The sequence below is a fragment of the Colias eurytheme genome, chromosome 5, assembly GCF_061535395.1.
Source record: "Colias eurytheme isolate Ceu_HAF_F1 chromosome 5, ilColEury1 Martin Lab GWU primary, whole genome shotgun sequence".
Taxonomy (NCBI): Eukaryota; Metazoa; Arthropoda; class Insecta; order Lepidoptera; family Pieridae; genus Colias; species Colias eurytheme.
In genome coordinates this window covers 2,211,710-2,238,012 of record NC_142984.1, presented here as the reverse complement: position 1 = coordinate 2,238,012, position 26,303 = coordinate 2,211,710, and the positions used below count along the sequence as shown (strand labels likewise).

The 26,303-nt window shown below is 31.8% G+C and overlaps 1 protein-coding gene across 2 annotated transcripts; it reads left to right on the top strand.

Annotated features, from left to right (window-relative positions):
- Positions 1-178: 178 nt before the first annotated feature.
- CCHa1 (neuropeptide CCHamide 1) lies at positions 179-26,303 on the top strand. Of its 2 annotated transcripts, XM_090102255.1 has the most exons (8): positions 179-218; positions 7,425-7,538; positions 12,200-12,277; positions 18,969-19,004; positions 23,280-23,368; positions 24,732-24,820; positions 25,084-25,198; positions 26,108-26,303. In XM_090102255.1, the coding sequence occupies exons 2-8, from the start codon at positions 7,439-7,441 to the stop codon at positions 26,129-26,131; spliced, it is 531 nt and encodes a 176-aa protein (XP_089958381.1). In that variant the 5' UTR covers positions 179-218; positions 7,425-7,438; the 3' UTR covers positions 26,132-26,303. The 2 variants fall into 2 exon arrangements, with proteins under 2 accessions (XP_089958381.1, XP_089958382.1); XM_090102256.1 differs by lacking the exon at positions 12,200-12,277.

The window sequence follows — 26,303 nt, the reverse complement described above, 5'->3', positions numbered from 1 at the left end:
ATTTTTTTTTCTCAATTAAGTCCCAACCAGAACCTCATAATCCTACATCCACTATAAAAACACCAAACTATTAAAATGAAATACAAATTATCCCATAAATAGGAATAAATATGAGAACTTAAGTACGTAGGTGCGTTGAGTATATAAGGGAGCGAGTTCGACTCTACCGCCTAGACACCTGTGCGTCGCGATCAGTGCTGCCTGCTTGTCGTGAGTTTGTACGTGTTTTTTTAATTATATGTAGTTTTATATTATTGTAAAAGTATTTTTTATGTTATTTTAGTAATATTTAGGTAAATAATTGTATAATAAATATAAAAAACAGTTTTTCCGGTAGAGTTCAAAAATGAAATACTTTTGTAGAAACTTTTGCTGAAGAACAATTTCTGATAGGTTTTAAAAAGTTTATGTACGTAATTTAGGTTTTTTTTTTATATAAATTGTATCGAGTAATAACAATAATTAATTTAATAAAATAATGTAATAATTTAGACTACTTTATACTAAAATCATAACTATAAATCCAATTAATAATATTATACAAAACTTTAAAAGCTCGCTCTACGACTTGTCTTGTAATTGTAAAGTTTAACTAAGTTCTGTAAAACAAATTTAATAATTACGTTTAAATAGATAATCTTATGAATATATTTATTGTTTTATGCGCGTGATATAAAAAATAAGATAATTTACTTACATAGTTAGATCTATACATAAACCTTGCAGACACACTCCAGAAAAAAATATTTAAGTACCTTTAGTTTCACTATTTCGTTTTATTATTTATAGTTTATGTATTATAAATATTTCCTTTCGAAGTTTAAGTTTATAACTATGCCTCCTAACTAAATGAATACGTTTAATTAAAATAATTTTAATTTGAACTAAAAGAAAAATCTTCTTAAACGTTATGAATTTGCAAAAAATAGGAAAGTCCTGGATGAAAATAATATCCTTACTAAATGCTAACTTTCCAAGAATTAATAATAAATTAAAATTTTATTAAAATGTAATGAATAAAATTAAAGGATTTCTACAGAAAAGGCCTACTATAGTTAATTTAAATAAAAAAGTCTATTTCAGCTAGGAATTACTATAAAAGTTATATGTATATACTAGAGGTCCACCCCGGCTTCGCCAGTGGTACATATTTCGCAATAAAAAGTAGCCTATGTCCTTTCTCGGGTATCAAAATATCTCCATACCAAATTTCATACAAATTGGTTCAGTAGTTTAGGCGTGATTGAGTAACAGACAGACAGACAGAGTTACTTTCGCATTTATAATATTAGTATGGATATTTCCTTCCGATATTCAATTGTCTATGAACTCTATAAAGAGTTACGAATTTATATTCATTGTTCTTTATTATACCTTATATCTATTTTCTATCTTCATACATAAAAATTACCGTTTGAAACGATCTCGTAAGAGAGCGAAAATAATTTCACATATATTTTCGTATCCTTAGTATAGGTGTTAATATAATGAAATAACAAACAACAAAAAGAGTTATATATTTAGAAACTTTATATAAAACTGTATGTAGTATTGGCCATAGTTTTTAGTTATTTTCAATCGAGATTAAAAAGCAGTTTGGTAAAAATCCCTACTAATATTATAAATGCGAAAGTAACTCTGTCTGTCTGTTACGCTTTCCCGCTTAAACCTCTCAACCGATTTTGATGAAATTTGGCACAGACAATCTTTAGACCCTGAGAAAGAACATAGGCTACCGTTTATTGCGAAATATGTACCACGGGCGAAACCGGGGCGGTTTTATAAAAACTAAAAGTCTCGATCCATTAAAATTACTTTTTACTATGATCGCGAAAAAAACGATGTACAAAAGTTGAAAATTTGAGGTTAAGGAAAATTTAAATAAATTCCACGAATTTGTCAGTCAATTAGAATCCCTAAATATATTTTTTTGTTGTTTTTACCTATTTATAAGCAATTCTTTTTAAAGTTGACACCCCAATCACGCAAATATGCCACAAACAGCTCTTTTCCTGTCAATATAAGTTTTGTTTTTGGGTTGTCTCTACCTGAATTAAATTGGTTTATGTTGAACTTTTCTATCAATAAATAAAAACTATAGTTAAATGCAACTATTACTATATTTAACCTGTAATAATAATGCTTACTGGAGCGTTAAACTTCTAACTATAGGTACCTATTTTAACATGAAAAACTCTTAAAATTATCCTCTTCAATTAAAAGTATTTCAAGCTTAACTCGCGACAATATCAGTTACTTCCTCCACTAAAAAGCAGGGAAAATTAAAAAGTATATTGCTGCCACTGGTTTTTCTTTCATAAATATATCTCTAATATATAAAATGCCGTCACAATATAAGTTATAATACTCCTCCAAAACGGCTGGACCGATTCTCATGAAATTTTCTGTGCATATCGGGTAGGTCTGAGAATCGGCCAACATCTATATTTCATACCCCTAAGTGATAAGAGTAACGCAGAGCAAAGGACAGCCGGGACAGCTAGTAAACATTTATAAACACACTAGCTGTGCCCTGCGGTTTTACCCGCATTGTTCCGCTCGCCTATAACCTTCCTCGATAAATGGGCTATCTAACACCGAAATAATTTTTCAAATCGAACCAGCAGTTCCTGAGATTAGCGCGTTCAAACAAACAAACAAACTCTTCAGCTTTATAATATTAGTATAGATAAACAAAGGCCTATACTCACATCGATGTCAATTCAAATTAATTCAATTTCCATTGCATACGATTTTTTATTTTACTCACGGGAACGTAAAAATGAAATTAATGGATAAGGATAGATGAAAATACTTTTTTTAACAAATTGAAAAAAAATACGAATAAACAGTTGACACAAGTTAATATGTATTGTATTAATTGTTTGATTTTTACAAAATAAACTCAAAAGGTAAAAGACATAAGTTCAAACCCCTGCTTCGAGTAAAAGAAATATATTCTTTAAAAATTGATCAATACATTTCGCTATACTTCCTTATTTTTATAATTAATCACATTATCTATATGAAACTAACAAATATTATAAAAATATTCTTCTTTTAACAAAAATCTGATAGTGCACATGCTATGTAGGAGTTTCAGGAATTACGAAAGGAAAATAAGACAGCTTAATAAGACATAAGCCGCTTTATTCAAGTTTACTGAAGTCATTGCTTTTTATATAATTTATTTTTTAAATCTTGTATGACAAATGTACAATAATTAAACCTAAACTAATACAATAACATTAAAATAATTATATGGAATGATTAATCTATTGAATTAACCAACAAAATACGACCATGTCTCTTCATTCCGCAAGAAACTCAAGTGGCTCAAGTGACTTGCAGTTACTTTATCGTGTCCTTTCGATCCTAAGACTCCTTCTCCTACCTTAAAAATAAATTTGACTTCCTGCATTGTGAAAGCTATTCTTATATATAGCTATTCTTCGTTCAGTGGATAGGTTTGTTTACGAATCAATAGTACAACCGTGATGTACTGTATTCAAGATAATTAATTTTCAAGCAATCTTTTCAAGATAATTAAACTATCTGTATTCCAAATCGTAGCCAATTTAGTTCAATAATAATTATTAAGTAGGTACTCAAAACATTGAAAAATCAAACTCAAACATTTATTTATTCAATTAGACTTCTTTTAGAAGCACTTTCGAATCGTCTTTACATATTTTTAACAATTACCACATTAAAAATCAATCCGTTAAATCTTTGTAACAATCGTTCAAACAAGCCTTATAGGTATTAATGTAATTAGGTAATAAATAAATAAATAAATAAATAAATAAATAAATATTATAGGACATTATTACACAAATCGACCTAGTCCCACAGTAAGCTCAATTAAGGCTTGTGTTGTGGGTACTAGGCGACGATAAATATAATATTTAATAAATACATATATAGATAATAACACCCAGACCCAAGAACAAATAATTGAGTTCATCACACAAATATTTGCCCTGACCGGGGATCGAACCCGGGACCGTCGGCTCAGTAGGCAGTTACTTTACCACTGCGCCAACCGCGTCGCGTAATGATTTCTTATAAACGTTTTCTTTAAAATAAAATTTTAATTACAATAAGTATCATATACCCGGTTGTTAAGCAGTTGATCTATTTAAAGAACATTAATCATAAGCATTTAATGACAGTGACGATATTTTGTTAACATAGTATTTAATGCCTAAATTAGGTACTCACTTTTTAAATTACATTTACTTCTTACTAGCGGTCCGCCCCGGCTTCGCCCGTGGTACATATTTCGCAATAAAAGGTAGCCTATGTTCTTTCTCAGGGTCTAAAGATTGTCTGTACCAAACTTCATCAAAATCGGTTGAGAGGTTTAAGCGGGAAAGCTTAACAGACAGACAGACAGAGTTACTTTCGCATTTATAATATTAGTAGGGATTTAATTTTTATTGCATAAAATTTCAATATTTTTCATTAGTATCTAGTAGATTTTCATCATCTACTTTACTTTTATTTAACCTTTAAGCAACGCACGATTTGTGTACAAATTCCGCTAATCCTTTATTCTGTCCATTTATTTGATCTGGCGTTTATAGAAATGCAGAAAAAACACGCGACGATTCTTTTCTATGCGAAATAGACTGTCAGTGAAGACATGCGAACGCTTTGTCTGTATAAATGTTGTTCCTTTGTGCGTTCTGCGGCGCCGGTTGTAAGCGACTTTGTTTAAAATATGACCTGTCACTTTGGTCATGGCATTTTTTTTAAATACGACCTGTTACTTTTGGTCATGGCCAAGAAGCTTATATCTAATACACTGGAGATTTCAGTATAAACATTAACTTGTAACAAGAAAATATGACCTTGAATGACGCCTGTATGTTTTTTTATCCCTTTCACACCCACTTGCCTAGTTAGGTGTGAAAGGGATAATAAACATACAGGCGTCATTCAATGAGACGACGATTTTGGTATCTTTGAATCTGGCCAAAGAAGTTTCATTTCTGACACGTGTGCTTGGCACACATGTTATTTTTTTAAACGTTTGTTATTTTTTTAATGATAATTAATGATTTAGTATATACCGAGAACATAAATGACTTGTTATTCCATATTAAACTATCGGTGATAAATAGAAAAGATGTGATAAAAACAACGCAGTATAAGACATTTCCCTTCCTATTTTACGACTATAATATATAATAACTGAAATTTTACTGCCTGTCATTAAGCCTTGGGATGCTGTATTTTTTATTGTTTTCCGGTCACAAATATGTTTGAACTATATAAGAAACTAGCTTCCGCCCACGACTTTGTACGTGCATCCCCGTTTTTCCCCGTTCCCGCAAGAATTTCGGGAAATCCTTTCTTAGCGGATGCCTACGTCCTAACATCTACCTGCATGCCAAATTTCAGCCCGACACGTCCAGTGGTTTGGGCTGTGCGTTGATAGATCACTATATCAGTCACCTTTGAGTTTTATAATATAATATTATATAGATTGGTCTGAAGTCATAATTAGAACGAGACGTTAATAACTTATGAAGGTTACTTCCATACAGTGATGCCTAATGGGAAATAGACTTACAGATTGATGTACTTCATTTTTTTAATATAAAATTAGGCAAACGATCATCGCCTGGTGACAAGCAATTCTACAGCCCATTGGCAACTACAAACGTGCCCGAAGATGTGTTGCCGAAATTTTTACATTACTTCATATAATTCTAAAGTATTTATTTAAAATTTTATGAGATATACCCCCCTACTAAATTAGCTACGAAACCTTTCTCTCCATTACTTTGTATACCACATTTTGACGTCAATTTTCTCCTCGAAAATGACCTTATATAGCTATTAACTATGTAATGTTAATTTTCAAATCACAATAATATATGTAGAACTATATAAATTTAAATTTATAGAGCCTAAAAACGTAATCGCTTATAACTTAACACTGAGATATAGCAGCTCATTGCGGATCCGAGATGGGATGCGATTAAAAACCTTTATGCATCTTCGAAACAATAAGACGACGGAAACTTATTTTCTGCTAACTATTGAGAATTATTTGACCTCTGAATGTACACATAATTTCTTACGTAGGTATCGTAACTACATAAAATTATGTTTTTTTTTAATAATACCTAGTAAAATTATAAAGATACATGTTATCTGATTTCGAAAATTATTGCAATGTTTTCAATGCACATGCATAGTATGAGAGAAGAAATAAAAAAGAGGCATTTGTTTATGTACTGCAAAAATGAACAATTATTCGATGCGCAAAAAAACCTTTTACAATAAAACGAACTGCAACAAAAACATCTAGATCATGGGGAATTTGGAATATAAACAACATTAAAAAAATGAAAACATCAGCGAGTTGGTTTTTTATTTTTTTAATGTAATTTGCGCAGTCATCACAACTATTATATTCAGTGAGCTATCCTGGATTATCTATTCTAATATATTGTTATTTTGTTTAAGAAAACATAAGCTTCAACCCACAACTTTACATGGTTGTTGTTATTCTATATTACAAACTGTTGGCTAACATGTTACTTAAAATAACCGCTAAATCGCTTTAATTTAAGAAGAATCTACATCCACATACCTAAAGTTTTTGTTTACTAGCGGTCCGCCCGGATTTGCCCGTGGTATATGTTAATGTTTTTTCTCCAAGAACCATCCTCGTACTTCAAGGAATATTATAAAAAAATATTTAACGAAATCGGTTCAGCCGTTCTCTAGGTTTGCGCTTACCAACACATTTGGCGATTCATTTTGATTATATAGATTAGCCAAAGATCAGTCGTATCGTTCAATATAATAATAAATAATTTCCATAGTAACAATTATCATTAAACTCCTCAAAATTAGAAGTTTATTATTCTAAAAGCGGCCCAAACCCAGCGTTATTATTATTTTTATTCAAAACAATCTGCTTATAAAATCAAAGATTGCTTATTCAGTATTTACAGAAGATTGTTTACTTTATTATTGTACTGACTTGGACCTTGTCTTAACAATAATTTGAATTATAAACAAAACCGGTAAAATCTGCTGTATTTGTGGGTCGGTGTAATGTTATAATTGACTTGAAATGAGACTTAATTTGCAGTTTGTCATACTCCTACAGCGCATGCAAATTTCTTATATGTGAATGTAGTTAAAGGGGACTTATACATATAATTTTATGATATCCATGACTTCTTTTTCTAAACCAATTACCTTAACATTTCAAACAAACAGTTTTACTTAACTGAATGTACATGTACTTCTGCTACTTAATTGCTCTACTGTATCTACTTATTCCTACAGCTCTTCTTACACGTCATAATTTTCCAATAAATTAGTTACATCTTTTCCATTATCAGCACTTTTTCTCTATATTACCTACATTACAATTATAAATAGTTTTGTTACAGATAAAAAAGCAGCAATGCAGAAACAGAAATCCCCCAAGTCATGCCTCCCCAGCGCGTCTGCCACGGCCTTACTAATCATTCTACTGATCGTCTGCCTCACTGAGGGCGCAACAGGTATGTCCTTATAAGATTACGACTGAAGCAACTAATGTATTACCATGGTCATGTAAAAAAATTGTATGTCAAAATTTTGGCGCGAAACGAAGATGACGTTTGTGTTTTTTTTTTTACTGTGCACTAATCAAAAAGGATCATAAAAGGAGGTTGAATTAGATTGTTTTTTTTTAATAAATTGCAAGGATTAATTCTTTAACATTAGATACTTACGTACATTTTAATAGTAGCAAAGTACTTTATGTCACTTTTAAACGAAACATGAAAACAATATTGAATAAATTATATTAATTATTTAAGAAGCTCTATCCGTATTACTGTTTGCTAGCTAAAAAAGGCTATAATAGCTATAAGCCAAAAAGTATTTTTAAATAAGTTCCATTCGGCTAGGAATAGTTCTTATAATGTTAATTTACTGCAAATAACATAGTTTTCTTACGCTGGAAATGGAACTGTAATAATATTATCTTTCTACGAAACAGTTGCTGATTAATACATTAAAATATTACTGAGAATCAGTAAAAAATAGTTTGAAATTAGAGTTTAATTCCAAAATAAATATATCTAGATGTGTTTTATCATAGTTGACATAATATAATAGAGTCAAATGTCGGATATTAGTATGAAACATATTTCATAATCCGTTTTTATCAGAAATAATATCCATTAGGCTCTTTACAATTCTGGAAGACAATTTCATAATGTTCTAATTATATTTTTCCATTGTTAATACTCCTCTTTTTGATACATAAGGATACAATATTTTCGGTATTTCGCCTTCTAACCTTTTCACCGTTTTGCGAAAATCTGAAATGTGTCACAATTGTATAGAAAAGTTCAGTTCAAGACAAAATTAGTATACACTAGTTAAAAAATATCCCAAATATTCTCAAGTCTAGTCAATCTGTATATTTTTTTAAATTATAAAATGGCGTGAATTGCACGTTTCTAGAGCCAATTAATTATTTATTTTTCAAAAACCGTTAAATATCATATCGAAGTTACAACGCTTAGGTAAAACGTAACACTGAACCTAATTCTTTTAGTAAAACCTAACACTGAACTTTAAAATTAAGCTGAAACGAAAAAAAAAGACGGGTTGCACTCCGGGAGTGCCGGCAGAAGTGAAAACTTGATTATTAACGTTCAGCATGTTTGATATTTTGGAATGGTATCCGTCTTACGCATGGAATATAAGGGCAAAAAAAAAACATCCGTCTTACGCTTTTTCGATCAGGCCACGTGTCCTGACGCGAGTTTAAGATTTTATACCCAACGCCGCTAAAGAAGTTTTCACTTCAAAAATAGGAAACAATCTATTAATTTTATTAAGGATATTTTTTCGAATAAGTAGCAACACTCGTAGGTATATTATGTGAATTGTTAATTTTATTTTAAAAACAAACTAAGTCGGGACGTGAATAAAACTGTGTTCTACGAATTTAGCACCTTATCTTTTTGGGATATTTAAAAATAATCACGTACTATATGTAAACAATTATTAACTTATAACTAGTTGTATTGTTTTGACAAGGGAACCTTCGATTTGGGAACAACTTGGTAACTTTGTGTTTTTTTGACGTTCTCTGATTTCCAACGAAACACAGATTCAATTATGGGAAATTGTTTTATTAGTTTCCATTATCTAACACGTGTAGACTTATTTAGTTTTATTTCTTATAAAATTTGGTAGTAAGTTGCTTGATTTATTTTTATAATAAACTAGCTTCCACCCGCGGCTTCGACCGCGTAGTGTTTTGATAAAAGGTAGCCTGTGTTCTTTCTCAGGGTCTAAAGATTGTCTGTGCCAAATTTAAATCGGTTGAGAGGTTTAAGCGGGAAAGCGTAACAGATAGACAGACAGAGTTACTTTCGCATTTATAATATTAGTAGAGATTGATACTTTACCTTAGCTGGACATAAATAGATTCGATAAAAAGCTCTAATGTTATCATTTTCAACATATAAGTACGTACTTACTTTGAATTTTATTTATTTAAGTACACGTAAGATGGACTCTATAGTTTCACAAAAAAAATTAAGCCGTTTATTTAAAAAGCGTTCGAAACGAAATTTGCTATTTATGCTTTTTACACATATTTTTTTTTCCAATAAATAAATGAAATTATACCTTCGACTCTTGCAATTTTTATCAATAATATTCACCTGACTTTTGTAACAGATCTTTGTGGACTATGTTATGTAGGTATAGTATATACTTAATTCAATAAAAGCATTCATATTACTATTATCGTAGTTCAAATTTTAATGAAATATCTGTAAGGAAAACATGGAACTTCCTTCTCGATAGTTGACTCAGCTGAAACTGGTCAACTAGTCTGCTATGATAGTAAAACGGTTTTAAATCACGACATAAAATGAAAGTTTTCATGATGACGTTCAACTTTATTATTTAATGCAAGTCTGTTATCTGTGGTTTTGAAAAATATTGAAATATCGTGGAAATATCCTATTTTACTTTTGATTCGCCTGAGTTTTGACCTCGTTATTTATAGTTTAGTTATCTATATTAAGTTTTATTTTTTTTATTTTTTATTCTTGTAACTAAATTTATTTAAGCACTTAAAATAACAGTAACGTAATTATATAAGTTTTCTTGTGCATACTTGTAATTGGTAAATAGTAAATACATCATAGGTATTAATATTCGTTAGTTGTTTAGATTTAATTGTTATAATTTTTATGTGTACTCTGTTGGTATGTCTAAATAAATAAATAAATAAGTTGTTATTAATAATAATAATAGTTGGACTGTCTATTCTTACAAATTTTTATTTACTTTGTTGGAGTAATTATATTCATTGACTGCCAGCGCTTACGTTTGACAGATGATTAAAAAAAAGTTTAAGGCGGGAAATTCTGTAACTGTCAAAAGTGTATCATTCTCGTTTTACATATAATTTACTTCTATTCAATTTAAAACAGCATCACGTATGAATACAAATTTTATTTCTATTTTTAATTCATATACCTAGTATGAATTAAGAAATAAATCAGCCCGTTTAACGCTGGTTAATATTTGAGTGATATTTTATGTCGCCGTTAAAGTCTAATATGATTGGCCCTCTCCACTTTACGAGCGGACAAATATGTATCGTGCTGTAATTAATTTAACGGTTTAATCTAACTTGGTTTATCTTTAATCCTGGTTTTATTTTTACTGTGGAATTGACTTTAATTAACAACTAAATGTTTTGTGTTTTTTTATTATACTTATTGATAGGTATAACTTATTCGAATATATTGAATGTTTTTAATGAAATCTGTCTGTTTTAAGTAGCTCAAAATCGAGTCTAAATAAATCGGTTACATACAAAAATACCGCTAAAGCTACAATGTGTTAAAAAAGGTCGCGAACTTCATGGTAAATGCCATTTCCACAAATATTTTTAAACGTATTGAGGTAGGTCTACACGAACGCGCCACGTAATGGGTTCATTACACACGGAGGGATTTGTGTATACGACCTTACATTTGTTCTTTTAATATTGTAAAGTGACGTTTGCACAGTGTACAGAAAATTGATATTAAGAAAGATGGAAAGAAACGGAAAAGATATTGTTTCATGTATAATGCTGCATAATATAACAACACACTTAAAAATAGAGCTCAGAATTGAAAAATAAAGAATTGAAGAAGAATATGTACCAATCTTTCCCTCCAATAATTGTTCTAAAATGAATTACTTGTGTGCAAGATATATAAAAGATAATAAATTAAAAATAATATCACAATATGAACCCTTACCATAGACCTACTTGCAACTTATCTTCTATAAATATCAAAATGAACAATAATAGAACAAAATTGTAAAACACAATTCCTCATACGAAACAACACTAAAACCACCTCAACAAATTTAAAAATCCTAAGAGCAATGACATTCCATAATGCAATGTTATTTCCTACAGTAAGTCCACATTTCTAAATTCTAACATAATCGGCTTTCAAATGAGCCAATTCTACTTTCCACTCAATAAACAGACGTTAAACCGCTTGACGTCTTGCTCATATCGATGTTTATTATTTCCAAGTTCTCGTCATATTGCGAGATCAGACAAGTGGCCATTTTTGCTTATTACTTGAAAAGCTACTTTTTGAGATGGTTAAATTCAAATGTTATGAAATATACAATACACACTTATGAAATTGTTTCTCAATAATTTTTTTTGAAAACAGGAGTGTCTTTTTAACCGACTTCAAAAAAAGGAGGAGGTTATCAAATCGGCCGGTATATATATTTTTTGTAATGAAAAACCAACATTTAATTGAAGAGTGTATGTATGTAAATTGTTTCTTTCACCACAATTTTAAAGCGTCCTAATACGTTTAGAAGGACAATAATAAAGTGTAACTTCTTTTATTTTTAAAAATTTACTTTTAGAAAAAGATCGACCATTAATATGAAACTTTTGTATACCTAAGCTTATCTGCTAGCTGCGATTTTGGTATGATGTAAAAATATTACATTGATGATGATGAAGTTGATATGATTTATAATTAATAACCCTAGAAAATTAGTTAATTTTAAAATAATACCTAACATAAAATTTTACATTCGGGTGATTTTGAATATAATATTGAATATCTCTTCAAATTTTAACTCTACTCGTATAATTATGTTATATTTTGGTTCACAGAACAAAGAATTAATAATAGGGGTAGCAAGTCGTCCCATCTTATACAGAAAATCAACGGATGGCGCAGCCAACGCGGAGGTATGAAACTGTGCTGTTACACTTGGCTCATGTATACTCATGTTTCTTGACTTGGCTCATGTTTCTTGACTCTCATCTCATGTATGTTGACTTGTTTGTTGTCTTGGCTCATGTATACTGACTCATGTTTCATGACTTAGCTCATGGTTCTTCATCTCATGTATCTTGACCATATCTTGACTTCTTTCCTATCTTAATATGTTCTTTCTCTTAACTCATGTTTCTGGACTCATATATTTCATGTACTTTAACGAACTTTTTCACTCTTTTTCCTGTTATTTGTTCGAAATTCATTCTTGAAATCATTGTACTTTCAATGGTAAGTAATCTTCTATGTTTTTGTTAATCTGTTTAATTGTTTTATATTCGTGAATGTCTGTTCCTTGTAGCTGTTCTTTCCGGAGCCTCGTGTCTCTAGCACAGTGTAGTTAACGCATTGCACTGTAGTTTGAATAGAGGGCGAAACAAATGCTGCCTCTATTATTCATTACACTACGCTTGTAGTTTTTTCAAGCTTGTACACAGGGTTATTATCATTTCAACCATCGGTCAGGCAATTATAAATATGCATGCGTTTGCATTTTATAAAATAGTGTAATATTTTCACGGAACCAGCTAGCCTTGTTGTGAATGATTCTGGGAAAATTAAATACAGCCCTTAAAATTGAATTATTCGAAGTGCACTGCCAAGGCTAGCTTCTAGTTAAACATTGAAGTAATTACCACAATATATTTCAATACTTTTTTGTAAATAACTTTTAATAGTTAGTCGCATTATCGCATAACTTATTAAATTTATTGTATAATTGTTTTTCACAAAATATAACTTTAAAATAAACATACAAAGCCTCATACAATTTTTATTGTATCCAGATATTAACATATTTTAGAAACGATATAGTTTATAGTTAATAAATGTCACTGTGTCATTAGAAATAATAAAATCATCAAATCGTTCCGAGTTTACTAGACACAATACTAGACATAATATGAAAAATACACCGCCTCCTTGGTACAGTGGTTGACGCGTGAGCGTAGCACCGAGGGGTCTTGTGATCGATTCCCGGTGGAGACGAAGAAAAAAAAATGTCTCGGTCTGGTAGGACACAGAAGGCTGATCACCTACTTGTCCCTAAAGAAAATCGATCAGTGAAACAGATGTATGAATAATGCATCTGCCCCTTACCCCACTTGGGGACACGGCACTTCACTTCACTTATGAAAAATGCAAAAATGCGTTTCAATCTCTAATATGTCTAAGAAATAATATTTTAACCCAAAATATAAAACGTATAAGTACTTATAATATGAGCTTCCGGACAACTAAAAGCTATCATAATGCCGATTTAAATTTTGAAATGATCTGATTACCATAGAGAATTATAACACGCAATTTAGTTTTCCAATTGTGTTGAAAACTAATAAACACGATGAAGCTTACTTATGCACATATATTAACGAATGGATATTATATTACTCTATCCTATATTAATCTTATGGTTTAATTTATAATAACGTAGATAATCAAATTATGATATGTGACAACAATCACAATATAATTTACTAAAAAAAATCATTTTTAAATGCAGTACTTTTGGCATTTGATTTTTTTAATTGAAAATATTTAAATTTACCTAAACCGAACAATAAATCCGTTACTTCCCTTATTTATTACTGAAAATATTTGTATTATTTTATGAGCCCGTTGAAAAGTCAGCTGTAGAAACGAAAATAGCACATAATATTTTAAAAAACGTTCTTGACTACCTATAAAAAAATAACACAACACAATTGCATTTCCTTATCCCATATTCATCCCACTTCATCTAATACAATTCTAAAGAGCCATAAACAACTCATAAAGTGAAGAATAAAAATTTCCCAAGCGGTTAACACTAATGCAATTCTTTCAACATATGCAAAGGCGTTTAAAATCCACATGAGTGGAAACTGTCATGCGTTTTACTTATTTTGTTCAATTATTTCAAGATAACGCCTTATTCTTTTGAAACAAGAGTTCTTTTATGGGTTCACTTGTTTAGTGTATCATGTTAAGTAAATGTTAAAGCTATTGTTAATAGATACAATTAAAGGTACTCAAGAATTATCATTTTAAATTAAATTTCTCGAGAATTGAAAATCAAATGACTCTACCTTTTTATTTCGGAAGAATGGTCGTATAGTTTTTGAGTTTATCGAACACAGTCAAAAATACATACTAAATCTTTCCCCTGAATAAACGAAGATTTAGAACTGAAATTAGTTGAAGTTATTTGAATAAAAAAATGCCCACAAATACGTCGTTTTTTACTCGCAGGTATCTAACGAAATATTAATTACACTTTATTAAACATTTTACGCCTATACCTGTCCCAAAAAAGGAATATAACGTATTTATAATAGTCCGTTTTCTTATGGGAAAAGGTATACATTTTTGAGTAAAGCAATGCCATTTGGTACGAATGTTGTACTCGTCCACCTAAGCCCAAATCGCCTGGTAGCCAGTGTCTACTCCCCGGCAGAAGGGAGGGAGGGGGGTTTATAGAACAGAGCGCCCGGCGCTCGGAAAAAAAATTCTGGCGGATTCATTTGGACCTTTGAGTCGAGTTTGGTGTCGTTATCAGGTAACTAGATGATGCCCGATTCATTCCCCATACCAGTTTTCTAGGGTTCCGTAGCAAAATATGTCACAATCTTTAAAATAATAAACTTTTGGCAGTGGCAAAATCCAAACAAACCAGTATATTTTTATATTTTTGTATCAAACTTGGTTTATAAAAAAATACTATCTGAAAGGCCATTTCATGCAGATTATAAAAACATTAACATGTAACATATATCTTACCATTTTCAATGTGAAATAAATTATAGAAAGTACAGAACGTTCGTCAGCGCAGCGTAGGGGACGGCTAATAGACCCGAAAAATAAGCAATAACATAAAACAAAAACCAGTCAAGTGCGAGTCTGACTCGCCCATCGAGTGTTTCGTACTTATTTGTCCTATACCATGTTATCTTGCCTGGTAGGACCTGGTTAACTGATACACACACACTTTCGTCTTTATAATATTAGTGTGATTTTTAATCATCTTTAAATTATAAACGAAGTCAGGTAACATTGTTAAAAATAAAGATATATAATAATAGAACGTTTTTGTATTAATAATAATGACAACCACCTCCACAATTACATAATTCGGTACATTTGAGCTGGCGTATAAAACACTTCAATCTGGAATTGCAAGATTTCACGCACCGACATCTTATCAATTCAAAGCTTCTCTTTTCTTTGTATTTCAGATGGGCAAGGAACATTTTGATTATTTTAGGTCCCTAAATATATACAGCCTGTAAAACTGCCCTTAAGGTGTGTTGTTTAAGGGCAGATTCTGTGGGAGGCAAATTTTCGATTTGCCTGTCCGTTTTTGTTAAAAATTTGTTTGCGACCCTCATTTACTGTCACAGCGGGGTACAATGTGAAAAACAAACATGTACTTATAATAATTATAAAAAAATATAAGTTCTGGATAAGAGTATCCTTAAAATACCGTGACCGTCCTTACCTATCATGCATTGTAAATTGTAATCACAAACTTTTCAATTTCACTGTCTGCATATTTGCCACTGTAAAGTGCTTCAAATCCTCGTGTGACATTCGGATATGCCTTCCATACCTCAAATGCAGGTGTACCTATAGTTCTTTTAGACCTTCTACCTTGGAATACATGATATTCTGTATTAGCCATATCTGTCGACTGTTCTTAACATTATTTTGGCTTCTACTACTATATCGTGTGTTCCAAAGCTAGAAGGTCTAAAATAACTATAGGTACACCTGCATTTAAGGTATAGAAGGCATATCCGAATGTCATACGAGGATTTGAAGCACTTTACAGTGGCAAATATGCAGACAGTGAAATTGAAAAGTTTGTGATTACAATTTACAATGCATGATAGGTAAGGACGGTCACGATATTTTAAGGATACTCTTATCCAGAACTTATATTTTTTTATAATTATTATAAGTACATGTTTGTTTTTTACATTGTACCCCGCTGTGACAGTAAGTGAGGGTCGCAAACAAATTTTTAACAAAAACGGACAGGCAAATCAAAATTTTGCCTCCCACAGAAGCTGCCCTTAAACAACACACCTTAAGTTTTACAGGCTATATATATTTAGGGACCTAAAAAAATCAAAATATTCCTTGCCCATCTGAAATACAAAGAAAAGAGAAGCTTTGAATTGATAAGATGTCGGTGCGTGAAATCTTGCAATTCCAGATTGAAGTGTTTTATACGCCAGCTCAAATGTACCGAATTATGTAATTGTGGAGGTGGTTGTCATTATTATTAATACAAAAACGTTCTATTATTATATATCTTTATTTTTAACAATGTTACCTGACTTCGTTTATAATTTAAAGATGATTAAAAATCACACTAATATTATAAAGACGAAAGTGTGTGTGTATCAGTTAACCAGGTCCTACCAGGCAAGATAACATGGTATAGGACAAATAAGTACGAAACACTCGATGGGCGAGTCAGACTCGCACTTGACTGGTTTTTGTTTTATGTTATTGCTTATTTTTCGGGTCTATTAGCCGTCCCCTACGCTGCGCTGACGAACGTTCCTGTACTTTCTATAATTTATTTCACATTGAAAATGGTAAGATATATGTTACATGTTAATGTTTTTATAATCTGCATGAAATGGCCTTTCAGACAGTATTTTTTTATAAACTAAGTTTGATACAAAAATATAAAAATATACTGGTTTGTTTGGATTTTGCCACTGCCAAAAGTTTATTATTTTAAAGATTGTGACATATTTTGCTACGGAACCCTAGAAAACTGGTATGGGGAATGAATCGGGCATCATCTAGTTACCTGATAACGACACCAAACTCGACTCAAAGGGCCAAATGAATCCGCCAGAATTTTTTTTCCGAGCGCCGGGCGCTCTGTTCTATAACCCCCCCTCCCTCCCTTCTGCCGGGGAGTAGACACTGGCTACCAGGCGATTTGGGCTTAGGTGGACGAGTACAACATTCGTACCAAATGGCATTGCTTTACTCAAAAATGTATACCTTTCCATACAAGCATGCCCATAAGAAAACGGACTATAACTCCTAATTATATTTATATGAATCTACTGAATCTTATAAATGTTATTACGATGCTTTCTAAATACCTGATGGATTTAGAAAGCATCGTAATCAACTAAAATTCTATATGGATCTCGATACTACTATACCAGTTGAATTGTCAGCGTTATTTTATCAACCAACTACGTATTTAAAGAAAAGTAAAGAGAAGAAATAACTTTAATAAATAACAATTTTACTTCTCACCTTTGAACAAAACTTGTCTTGTTTTCATCAAAACACATCGATCGCTATACGTTACATCAAAGTGATAGGTTAATGTCTTCGCTTATTCGATAAAGGATAGAAGCCATTCCTAGTGCATGCGTTTTATGGTCTAATGCAGTGGAGTGCCCTGCCTTGTGTACGATGACTAATAACCTAATAATAGGCAATAATATAGACAGTATTCCTAAACAATGTGTTGTATTTGAATTTGATATTTCAGTATATATTGAAGTGTCAGTTACAATTATTACTTTAGATCGGCTAAACGGTTTTTTTAAGTAGTGTTATTTAATACAATTATAACTAAAAATTGGCTGAACGATTTTTAATTATTTATTAAGTAATTTGATTTGTCTCCACTGGGATTAGGATAATACCTAATTAATGACATTTTGGAAAACACACTCAGCTAGTATGGAAATAGCAATGATTATTTTTCCGACCCAAATATCGACCAATAGAATTGCACCATTCGACGTCACGTGACAACCTACATGGTATTATACTGATAATTTTTTGAAAATTTTCTCTGGTCGTTGACGTCAAACTGACAGGTTCAATTCAATTGTGAAATAATTATTGGCCGACATTTGGGACGGAAAAATAATCTCCCTCCATTCATTCCATTTCCCTCAAGGTTCCCTGCAAACAAATAAAGTCGTCAAGTTTTTCAGGAAAAATCACTCGCGCTTCGCGCTCGTGATTTTTTAACCTTGACTAAAAACTTGACTCCTTCATTTGTTTGCAACGAACCTATCGGAAAATACCCGATAATTTTGAAGCTCTTGTGGTATTATAAGTGAATATCGTAATGTATTTTGGAGTATAATGACTCTACCAAATACGGAAAGTATTGCCTTGTATTCATTATCGTCAGGGCAAATAAAACGTACAGAAAATTTTGTCGGGCGTAGCAAACGCAAACGGAACTAGTAACTAATTTCATAAATTACTTAGTAATTAATTGTATAAATTCTATAGATGAGATCATGAGAGAAATCCATACTTAATATTATAAATGCGAAAGTAACTCTGTCTGTCTGTCTGTTACTCAATCACGCCTAAACTACTGAACCAATTTTCATGAAATTTTTATACCTGAAACTAACTAAAAAACCTGAAACTAAGTAAAACTACTTTTTATCCCGGGAAAATGACGAAATCCCGGAAATCCCACGGGAACGGGAACTATGCGGGTTTTTCTTTGACTGCACGGGCGAAGCCGCGGGCGGAAACCTAGTACTGAATATTTGTGTAATATTTTTAGCGGCTTTCATGACACGCTCTCAAACTGTAAAATTATTATTATTTCAGGATCCTGTTTAAGCTACGGACATTCTTGTTGGGGAGGTGAGTTTATTAATATGTAATTAATAGTTTTAATAATATTAATATTATAAAATCATGTTTTTTCAATCAGTTATTGTTATAATTTGTAAAACATTGAACACTCTCACTCTCGCTCAATAACGTTTCTATATAATATAATTTTGTTGTCTTCTTTTGGTAATTGTTTCCAATACATGAACAGCTATTGCATGAATAAAAAACAAAAATTTAAACAACACCGTATAAAGGTACGGCCTTACTAATAAAAAGTTAAACAATGGATAAATTTCTACCATTTTCTACCATAGCTGTGTCCTGCTCTTGCTCACATGAAACGTCAATCATAAAAACAAGACAGGTTAAGAATAATGTCCAATAATATTTATTTATTTATATTTATTTATTGCAAAGCGGTAACATTTTATTAGTAAGACCGGTAATGTTTTATTAATTTTCGTCACATGCGCAGTAAAAACAAATAAAGAGCTTATCAAAAGACATTATTGACAAAAAAAATATAACAATCATTATAATTGCAGATTAAGGCATTAAGTTTATTGCCTGCAATAGATTACATCGACGATTACTTTGATAAATAACTCATAAATCGACATGACAGGGACAACTGCATTTTCCCATACGAATGCAATGGAACTTTAAGTTAAAAATAAGGTTGTTTATTATTGTAACATCAATATCTGCACTTAGCTTAACCAATTATTGTGCATTAAAACCAAAGTTTTATTGATACTAGCAAACCGGGCGAACTCCGTTTCGCCACCAGAGACACCTTTTCTTTGCTATAAACCTCACGGAGCCCGAGACCTTTCCAACGAATGCAAAACTTTACACTTAGACTTATTTTTATATAGTACATTATAACACACATAGTAATATTATAATGTTCAATCTTTTTCTCTATCTATGTTTCACTTTTTTTTCGTTAACATATAAACAAAAAATGACATAATACGTAAGGTGTTCTATCTTTTTCTCTACGTTATTCATTTTTTTCCGTTAACAAATAAACTAAAAATGACAAAGATAAATCACTTGTTAAATCTAATTAATTTAAAATAATGTAGGTATGTTTAATCATACTTATTCCTGATATTGTGTTGCTTTTAATCATTCAATCTGCTATTTCTTAAAACCTACAGTTCGCGAAATTAAAGCTAAAAAAGCTCAATATCAATCGAGCCTAATTACAATTGCTACGTTTTCCAAATGATGCGAAGATCCCTCATTGTCTATTGTTAAGTTCTAATTTCTAAACGAAACGTATTTCCATTTCTGAAATTTCATGGATAACATTTTCATTCATAACCAATATTAGGAAAATTTCACAAAACATTTGTGCTAGTTTTTGTAAAAAGTAAAAGCTGTAAGTTCCCTTTTATTGTGTTTTTTATAAAAAGACTTGGATATAGATATTATAACTTCAATACTACTAAAATTCTCAAAAATTCTCCCGCCTAATGTAAAACGAGTAGATATCTGAACTTAGACGCAAAATTTTTTATTCTGATATTGTTTACACAAATCATATCATATAAAATATTTTTTATTATAATAAATAAGGAAACCTAAAAATATAATGAGTTTATTTATAAAAACACCTTAATTGACATTTACCTGATTCATTTTTAATCATGGCGGACATTATAATCTCATCATTTCAAATTATTTCGAACACGTCTAAGCGTTTCCCGCCAAAATGTGCCACGTATGAATATTTATATGGCTAATGAATTAAATACAACACCCGCTAATCCTAAGATTACATATGAATCGGGTAAATTACCTTTTTATTATAGTAAAGGCAAATAACCCAAATATAGAACAGATATATGTATAGAATATCTTAATACTATTAAGTATAAAGGCGAAAGTTTGTATGGATGTTTGTTACCCTTTCACGTAAAAACTACTGAACCGATTAGGTACAATGAAATTTAGCACACATATACAGGGTAACTTGGATTAACACATAGGATAAGTTTTATCCCGGAAATCCCACGGGAAGGGGAACTATGCGGGTTTTCCTTTGAAAACGCGGGCGAAGCCGCGGGCGGAAATCTAGTTAACAAATATAGAAATATTGAACGGTATGCCAGGCTACTATATGCTAGCTATGCTAGGCTATGCTATGCATACACTAGGCTAGTAATCACCTCTAGAACAATGTTTTTGAAGGATTTTGGTGTAGGTTAAAGATTGCAATTGTTACTAACAAAATAAGATAGAAAAAAAAGATATTTCATTTTTTATTAATAACTCGAAAAATATTAACAAGCAAACATAGTGATTACGAATCGAATGAGCCATCGCTCATATTTTTAGGACTTTTATCTATATTTTTCACGTTTTTGAACTTGTCTAGGAAATATGGGATTAAAAAGACTAAAGGCGGTATCTAAAATGTTTGTATTGTGATTTAATAATAGAAAGACGTATTATATTGTTACTTTGTAAGACATATATATTTTACGAGTACAAAAAGTTTCTTTTAATAAAGTAATAAAATATCTAAAAAATCCAATTATAAGAAAAAAAAATTGAATATAACCATTAATAAAACTGAATGCTGATTAATTTTAAACTTTTTATTAGAAAGCTAGATAATGATAGACTTAAAACTTTGTAACAGACATAAATGGTCTTCAGGGAATATATTTTTTATAATTCGCCCCACGTAATTGTGAGAATTAATATCATTATTTTAACGAGTTCTATGCAATACATTATTATTTCACGGAACATCCTACTAATATTATAAATGCGAAAGTTTGTGAGGATGTGTGTGTGTTTGTTACTCTTTCACGCAAATACTACTTAACCGATTACAATGAAATTTAACACAAATATAGAGGGTAACTTGGATTAACACATAGGATAGGTTTTATCCCGAAAATCCCACGGGAACGGGAACTATGCGGGTTTTTCTTTGAAAACGTGGGCGAAGCCGCGGACAGAAAGCTAGTAATAAATAAATACGAGATACAATGTAACATGCTACCTACGCTACATACACATATAGAATACCTATGGATTAATTTTGCTCAATATTAAAGATAAAGTAAAAAACAAAGCTTTTCTATATTATTATTATTTATTCACTTTGAAAAAAACTGTAAAATAAAACACAGTTATCTAGGTACGTCCTACACATCTAAAAGTATAACTTAACATACCTATACATCTTATAAATCATCACTACAGAGTATAAAACAAAGTCGCTTTCCCTGTCCCTATGTCCCTATGTCCCTTTGTACGCTTAAATCTTTGAAACTACGCAACGGATTTTGATGCGGTTTTTTTTAATAGATAGAGTGATTCAAGAGGAAGGTTTATATGTATAATAACATCCATTAAATAGTGGAGAAGTACTGTTATTTTTGAGGTTTCTAATGTGATGTCGTAAAAAATTACATTGTTTCCGCTTATATTGCAAACGCAGGCTGAACCCTACGAGTTTTATCAAAATAATGTACTAAGTATTATACACATTGAAAAGGTCTACAGAAAAGTCCGCGATGGTATATGTCTATCTCTTATGGATAACCCACAATAACATTTTTTTGTCATTTACTTTTTACGACAAATAATAGCTAATTTTCGAAGCGATTTTCACCAATACAGCATTAATCCTTAACCAATTAAATACCTTGAATACATTGTTCATTTAATATAGATCTATATGGCCCTTTACACCGTATGATTTAAGTGAATATTTTCGAAGATATTACAGATTTAAAAATTGCGGGACGTAGCGTTTGCGGCGGTACCAGCCGGCCGGGCCGCTATGTTTTTATACTATACAACGTTCACAGTTTTTCTGTAGTGTATTTAGTATCAGCATTGCACCCGTGCGAAGCCGGGGCGGGTCGCTAGTATACAATAATTATTGATTACGAATTTATTTTGGCGGGATAATATCGTTTCGTTCTGATCATATTTTTTATCCACATCCAGAGATTTACATATAAATAAAAAAAGACGTGTGGCACTCGGGGACTGCCGCGGTCAAGCTATTGCATGCTATGCCTTCAAGCCACACCTCCGCGCCCGTCGGAGTGGGGAGCGTGAGGTTTTTCGTTACTAAATTTCTGGATTCGGTCCCCGCGCTCAAGGCCCGCGATAGAAGCTATGCAATAGCTTAAAAAGAGATTTGACTATTAGAAAACTAACAATTTCTCCACCTTTCTATTAATTATCTTACTACCAGACATTAAGTCTGTCTATTTATAAATAAGGCTTATAAATAGAAAATTAATTGAACACTTTAATTTTCAGCACACGGCAAACGATCTGGGAAGCCGCCCGCATCGGCCCCTGATTGGTTCATCACAAGGATGTTACGTCGCATGGCTAATAATGAAATGGTAATTTTTATTAAAGTGAAACTTTTATTACATCGTCTCAAACTTTTTGGTCTGTGTAGCGCATGTCGCGTGTATCGCGGCTGCCGAGTAGGTATACCTACTCGGCAGCCGACCGTCACGCGACATGCGCTACACAAAGCAGTGTTCGGAACCGTTCGAACAGTTTCACTTTTACCGTGGTTTCATAAAACCACACAACATTTTTTATTTATACTTTAGGTATTGCTCAAGATAATTTACAAATTGAGACTTAGCTTAGGATACATTATTTTTTGCACTACTAATCAAGTATTTTTGTCCTTTTTTCAAGTTATTTTTTATATGTTAATTTTCTTAAGTTAATTTGCTTATAAATATAAAATGCAAAATAATAGTCATTTTTCTTAACATTATAAATTTATTTCTTGCGATTTGGTTGAGTTGAAATAGGTATGTATTTTTCTAGTAGTGAAATAATTTTTGAATATGGTCCAGCAATTTTTGTGTGAAAATATTACAAACTAATAATATCAGCTTAGATTTAAACGTAATGGTTAGGGAGCCAGGTGCAAATTGGGTTCATTATTTCCTCTCAAGAGATAATTCGTCAGAAGCATCAGAGTATAGTATTATAAAGCCTCGTGAACGTCAGCTGGCGCTCGGTTGGGGGGGTGAGCGGTTGTAGCCTCCCACGCACATAGGAAAAAAAATACATTCATTCATTCATTTCCTCTCAGCTAAAAATTTGTCAAATTGTAGCTAACCCAATATCTCAACGAAAAAAAATAGTCAGCTGGTTACAACATGGTGTATTATACGTCAGCTGGTGTCTCGAACATGAAAGTTAAATTTAAGGAAAAATTTATTTTCCGTTATTTCCTCTCAAACAAAAATTTACCTGATGATAGCTTATATGTAACTGTGGATAAATATATATGTCAGCTGGCTGTATCTTGGTGGAAAAACCGTCAGCTGATACGGGAGGCTACAACCGCTCTTCCCCCCAACCGAGCTCCAGCTGACGTTCACGAGGCTTCATAATACTATACTTTGATGCATTTTACTAATTACCGCTTGAGAGGAACTTGGTCATAAAATCTGTTCCTGGCTCCCGTACTATAACTTAAGATTTTGGAGGACAACGGCATCTATGATTACAACATACATTGCTAAAATCTAATAAACCGCCATCTATACAAACACTAGCAAACCGGGCGAACTCCGTTTCGCCACCAGAGACACCTTTTCTTTGCTATAAACCTCACGGAGCCCGAGACCTTTCCAACGAATGCAAAACCGTGGAAATCGGTTCTTGCATTCTGTAGTTATAGCGTCAGGAAGGAAAACCCGACTTATTTTTATATAGTAGATTATCATTTTACAGCATAACACCAACAACTTTGAAGTGAATCACGACGACGCTGACGACATCTTCCGGGTGGTTATAGACGACTCGTCGGCGAACAGCCCTCTGTAAGTTTTCCTTTTTCGGTATAATTGTTATACGTGTGAACAATAGATGGCGCTGAAATAAATTACAGTTTAAAAAAGGTTCACCTTTGCACTACTAATCAAGTATTTATTTAATTTTATAATTTTGTTGTATCGACCATAAATGCCGATTTCCTTTGGGAATTACCTACTCCTAAAAGTCAGTAAAACTTAAAAATGAATGGCTTACGTTTTGATAACAGATAGATAATTATATATTTTTTTCTTTTTTTTCACTTTTCCAGAAAAGACAGCGAAGAGCTACCACTACAAAACATAGACGCAGCATCAAAGTTACCCGAGGCGAAACCAATGTTGGACGACGATTTACTTACAAAAATAAAATTATGGCAGATAATGGTATGTTCCATACTAAAGCTTTAAATATAATAATAATTATTGAACAAAAAACTAAAACGTATTAAAATAACGAAAACTGGACAAAATATATTATGAGACGAGCCGCACTAGGTTTTCAAATAAAAAAAGAATCATTACAATCGGATTACCCTTTCGAAATTCCTGACATAACACACCCAAAAAATACATTCGATTTAAGAACTCCTCCCTTTTTGAAATAGGTCTAGAAGAAATACATGGTAATTCTTAACTCTATAATAAATCGAACGATTAGTTACTATTCTGGGTTATGACAGTATCTATATAACATTTCTTATTTCTTATCTGTAAGAGTAATCCCGTGCGATTAAACCCACATGTTGCACAGCAGCTCAATTTTCTTCTTTACAACGACATTTTAAAAGGTCATAATAATTACCTACAACACAGGTTTATCTTCTGTTAAAGAAATACTTCGCATTCATGGTATAGGAAAAATTAAATTCTATCTTTGTCATCGATTATATTAGGTGTGTCATGCCACAGTTCGATTCGTTTCTAATTACGCCCTTAAGTTTAAAAATACTAACTATTCATCCAACACACACATAAAAAAATACGTGTGGCACTCGGGGACTGCCGCGGTAAAGCTATTGCATGCTATGCCTTCAAGCCACACCTCCGTGCCCGTTGGAGTTTGGAGCGTGAGGTTTTTTCGTTACGGAATTTCTCGATTCGGTCCCCGCGCTCAAGGCCCGCAATAGAAGCTATGTAATAGCTTAAAACCCATAAAAATCTGTTAAGCCGTTTCGCTGGAGTGTGGTCACAACACTGATATTTGAATTTTGTGAAGTATAAAGATTTCGTTCATAAGTGCCAATGTTCCGTAGTTTTTGACGTATCAAAAATTAAGTTTTTTTTTTGTTTCAGCGAGTTGCCTCACAAGACCACTAAGCTACACAATCGACTGAAGAGTTAGTACATCATATTTATACGAATACTCTTTTATCATCACCGTCAGTTGTAGGGCTGGGTTACAATTGACTGTCTGTATCATATAGTATAAGATTTCTAAAAACATATTTATATACAAACTATTATACTTCAAATGTCTCTTAATATTTTG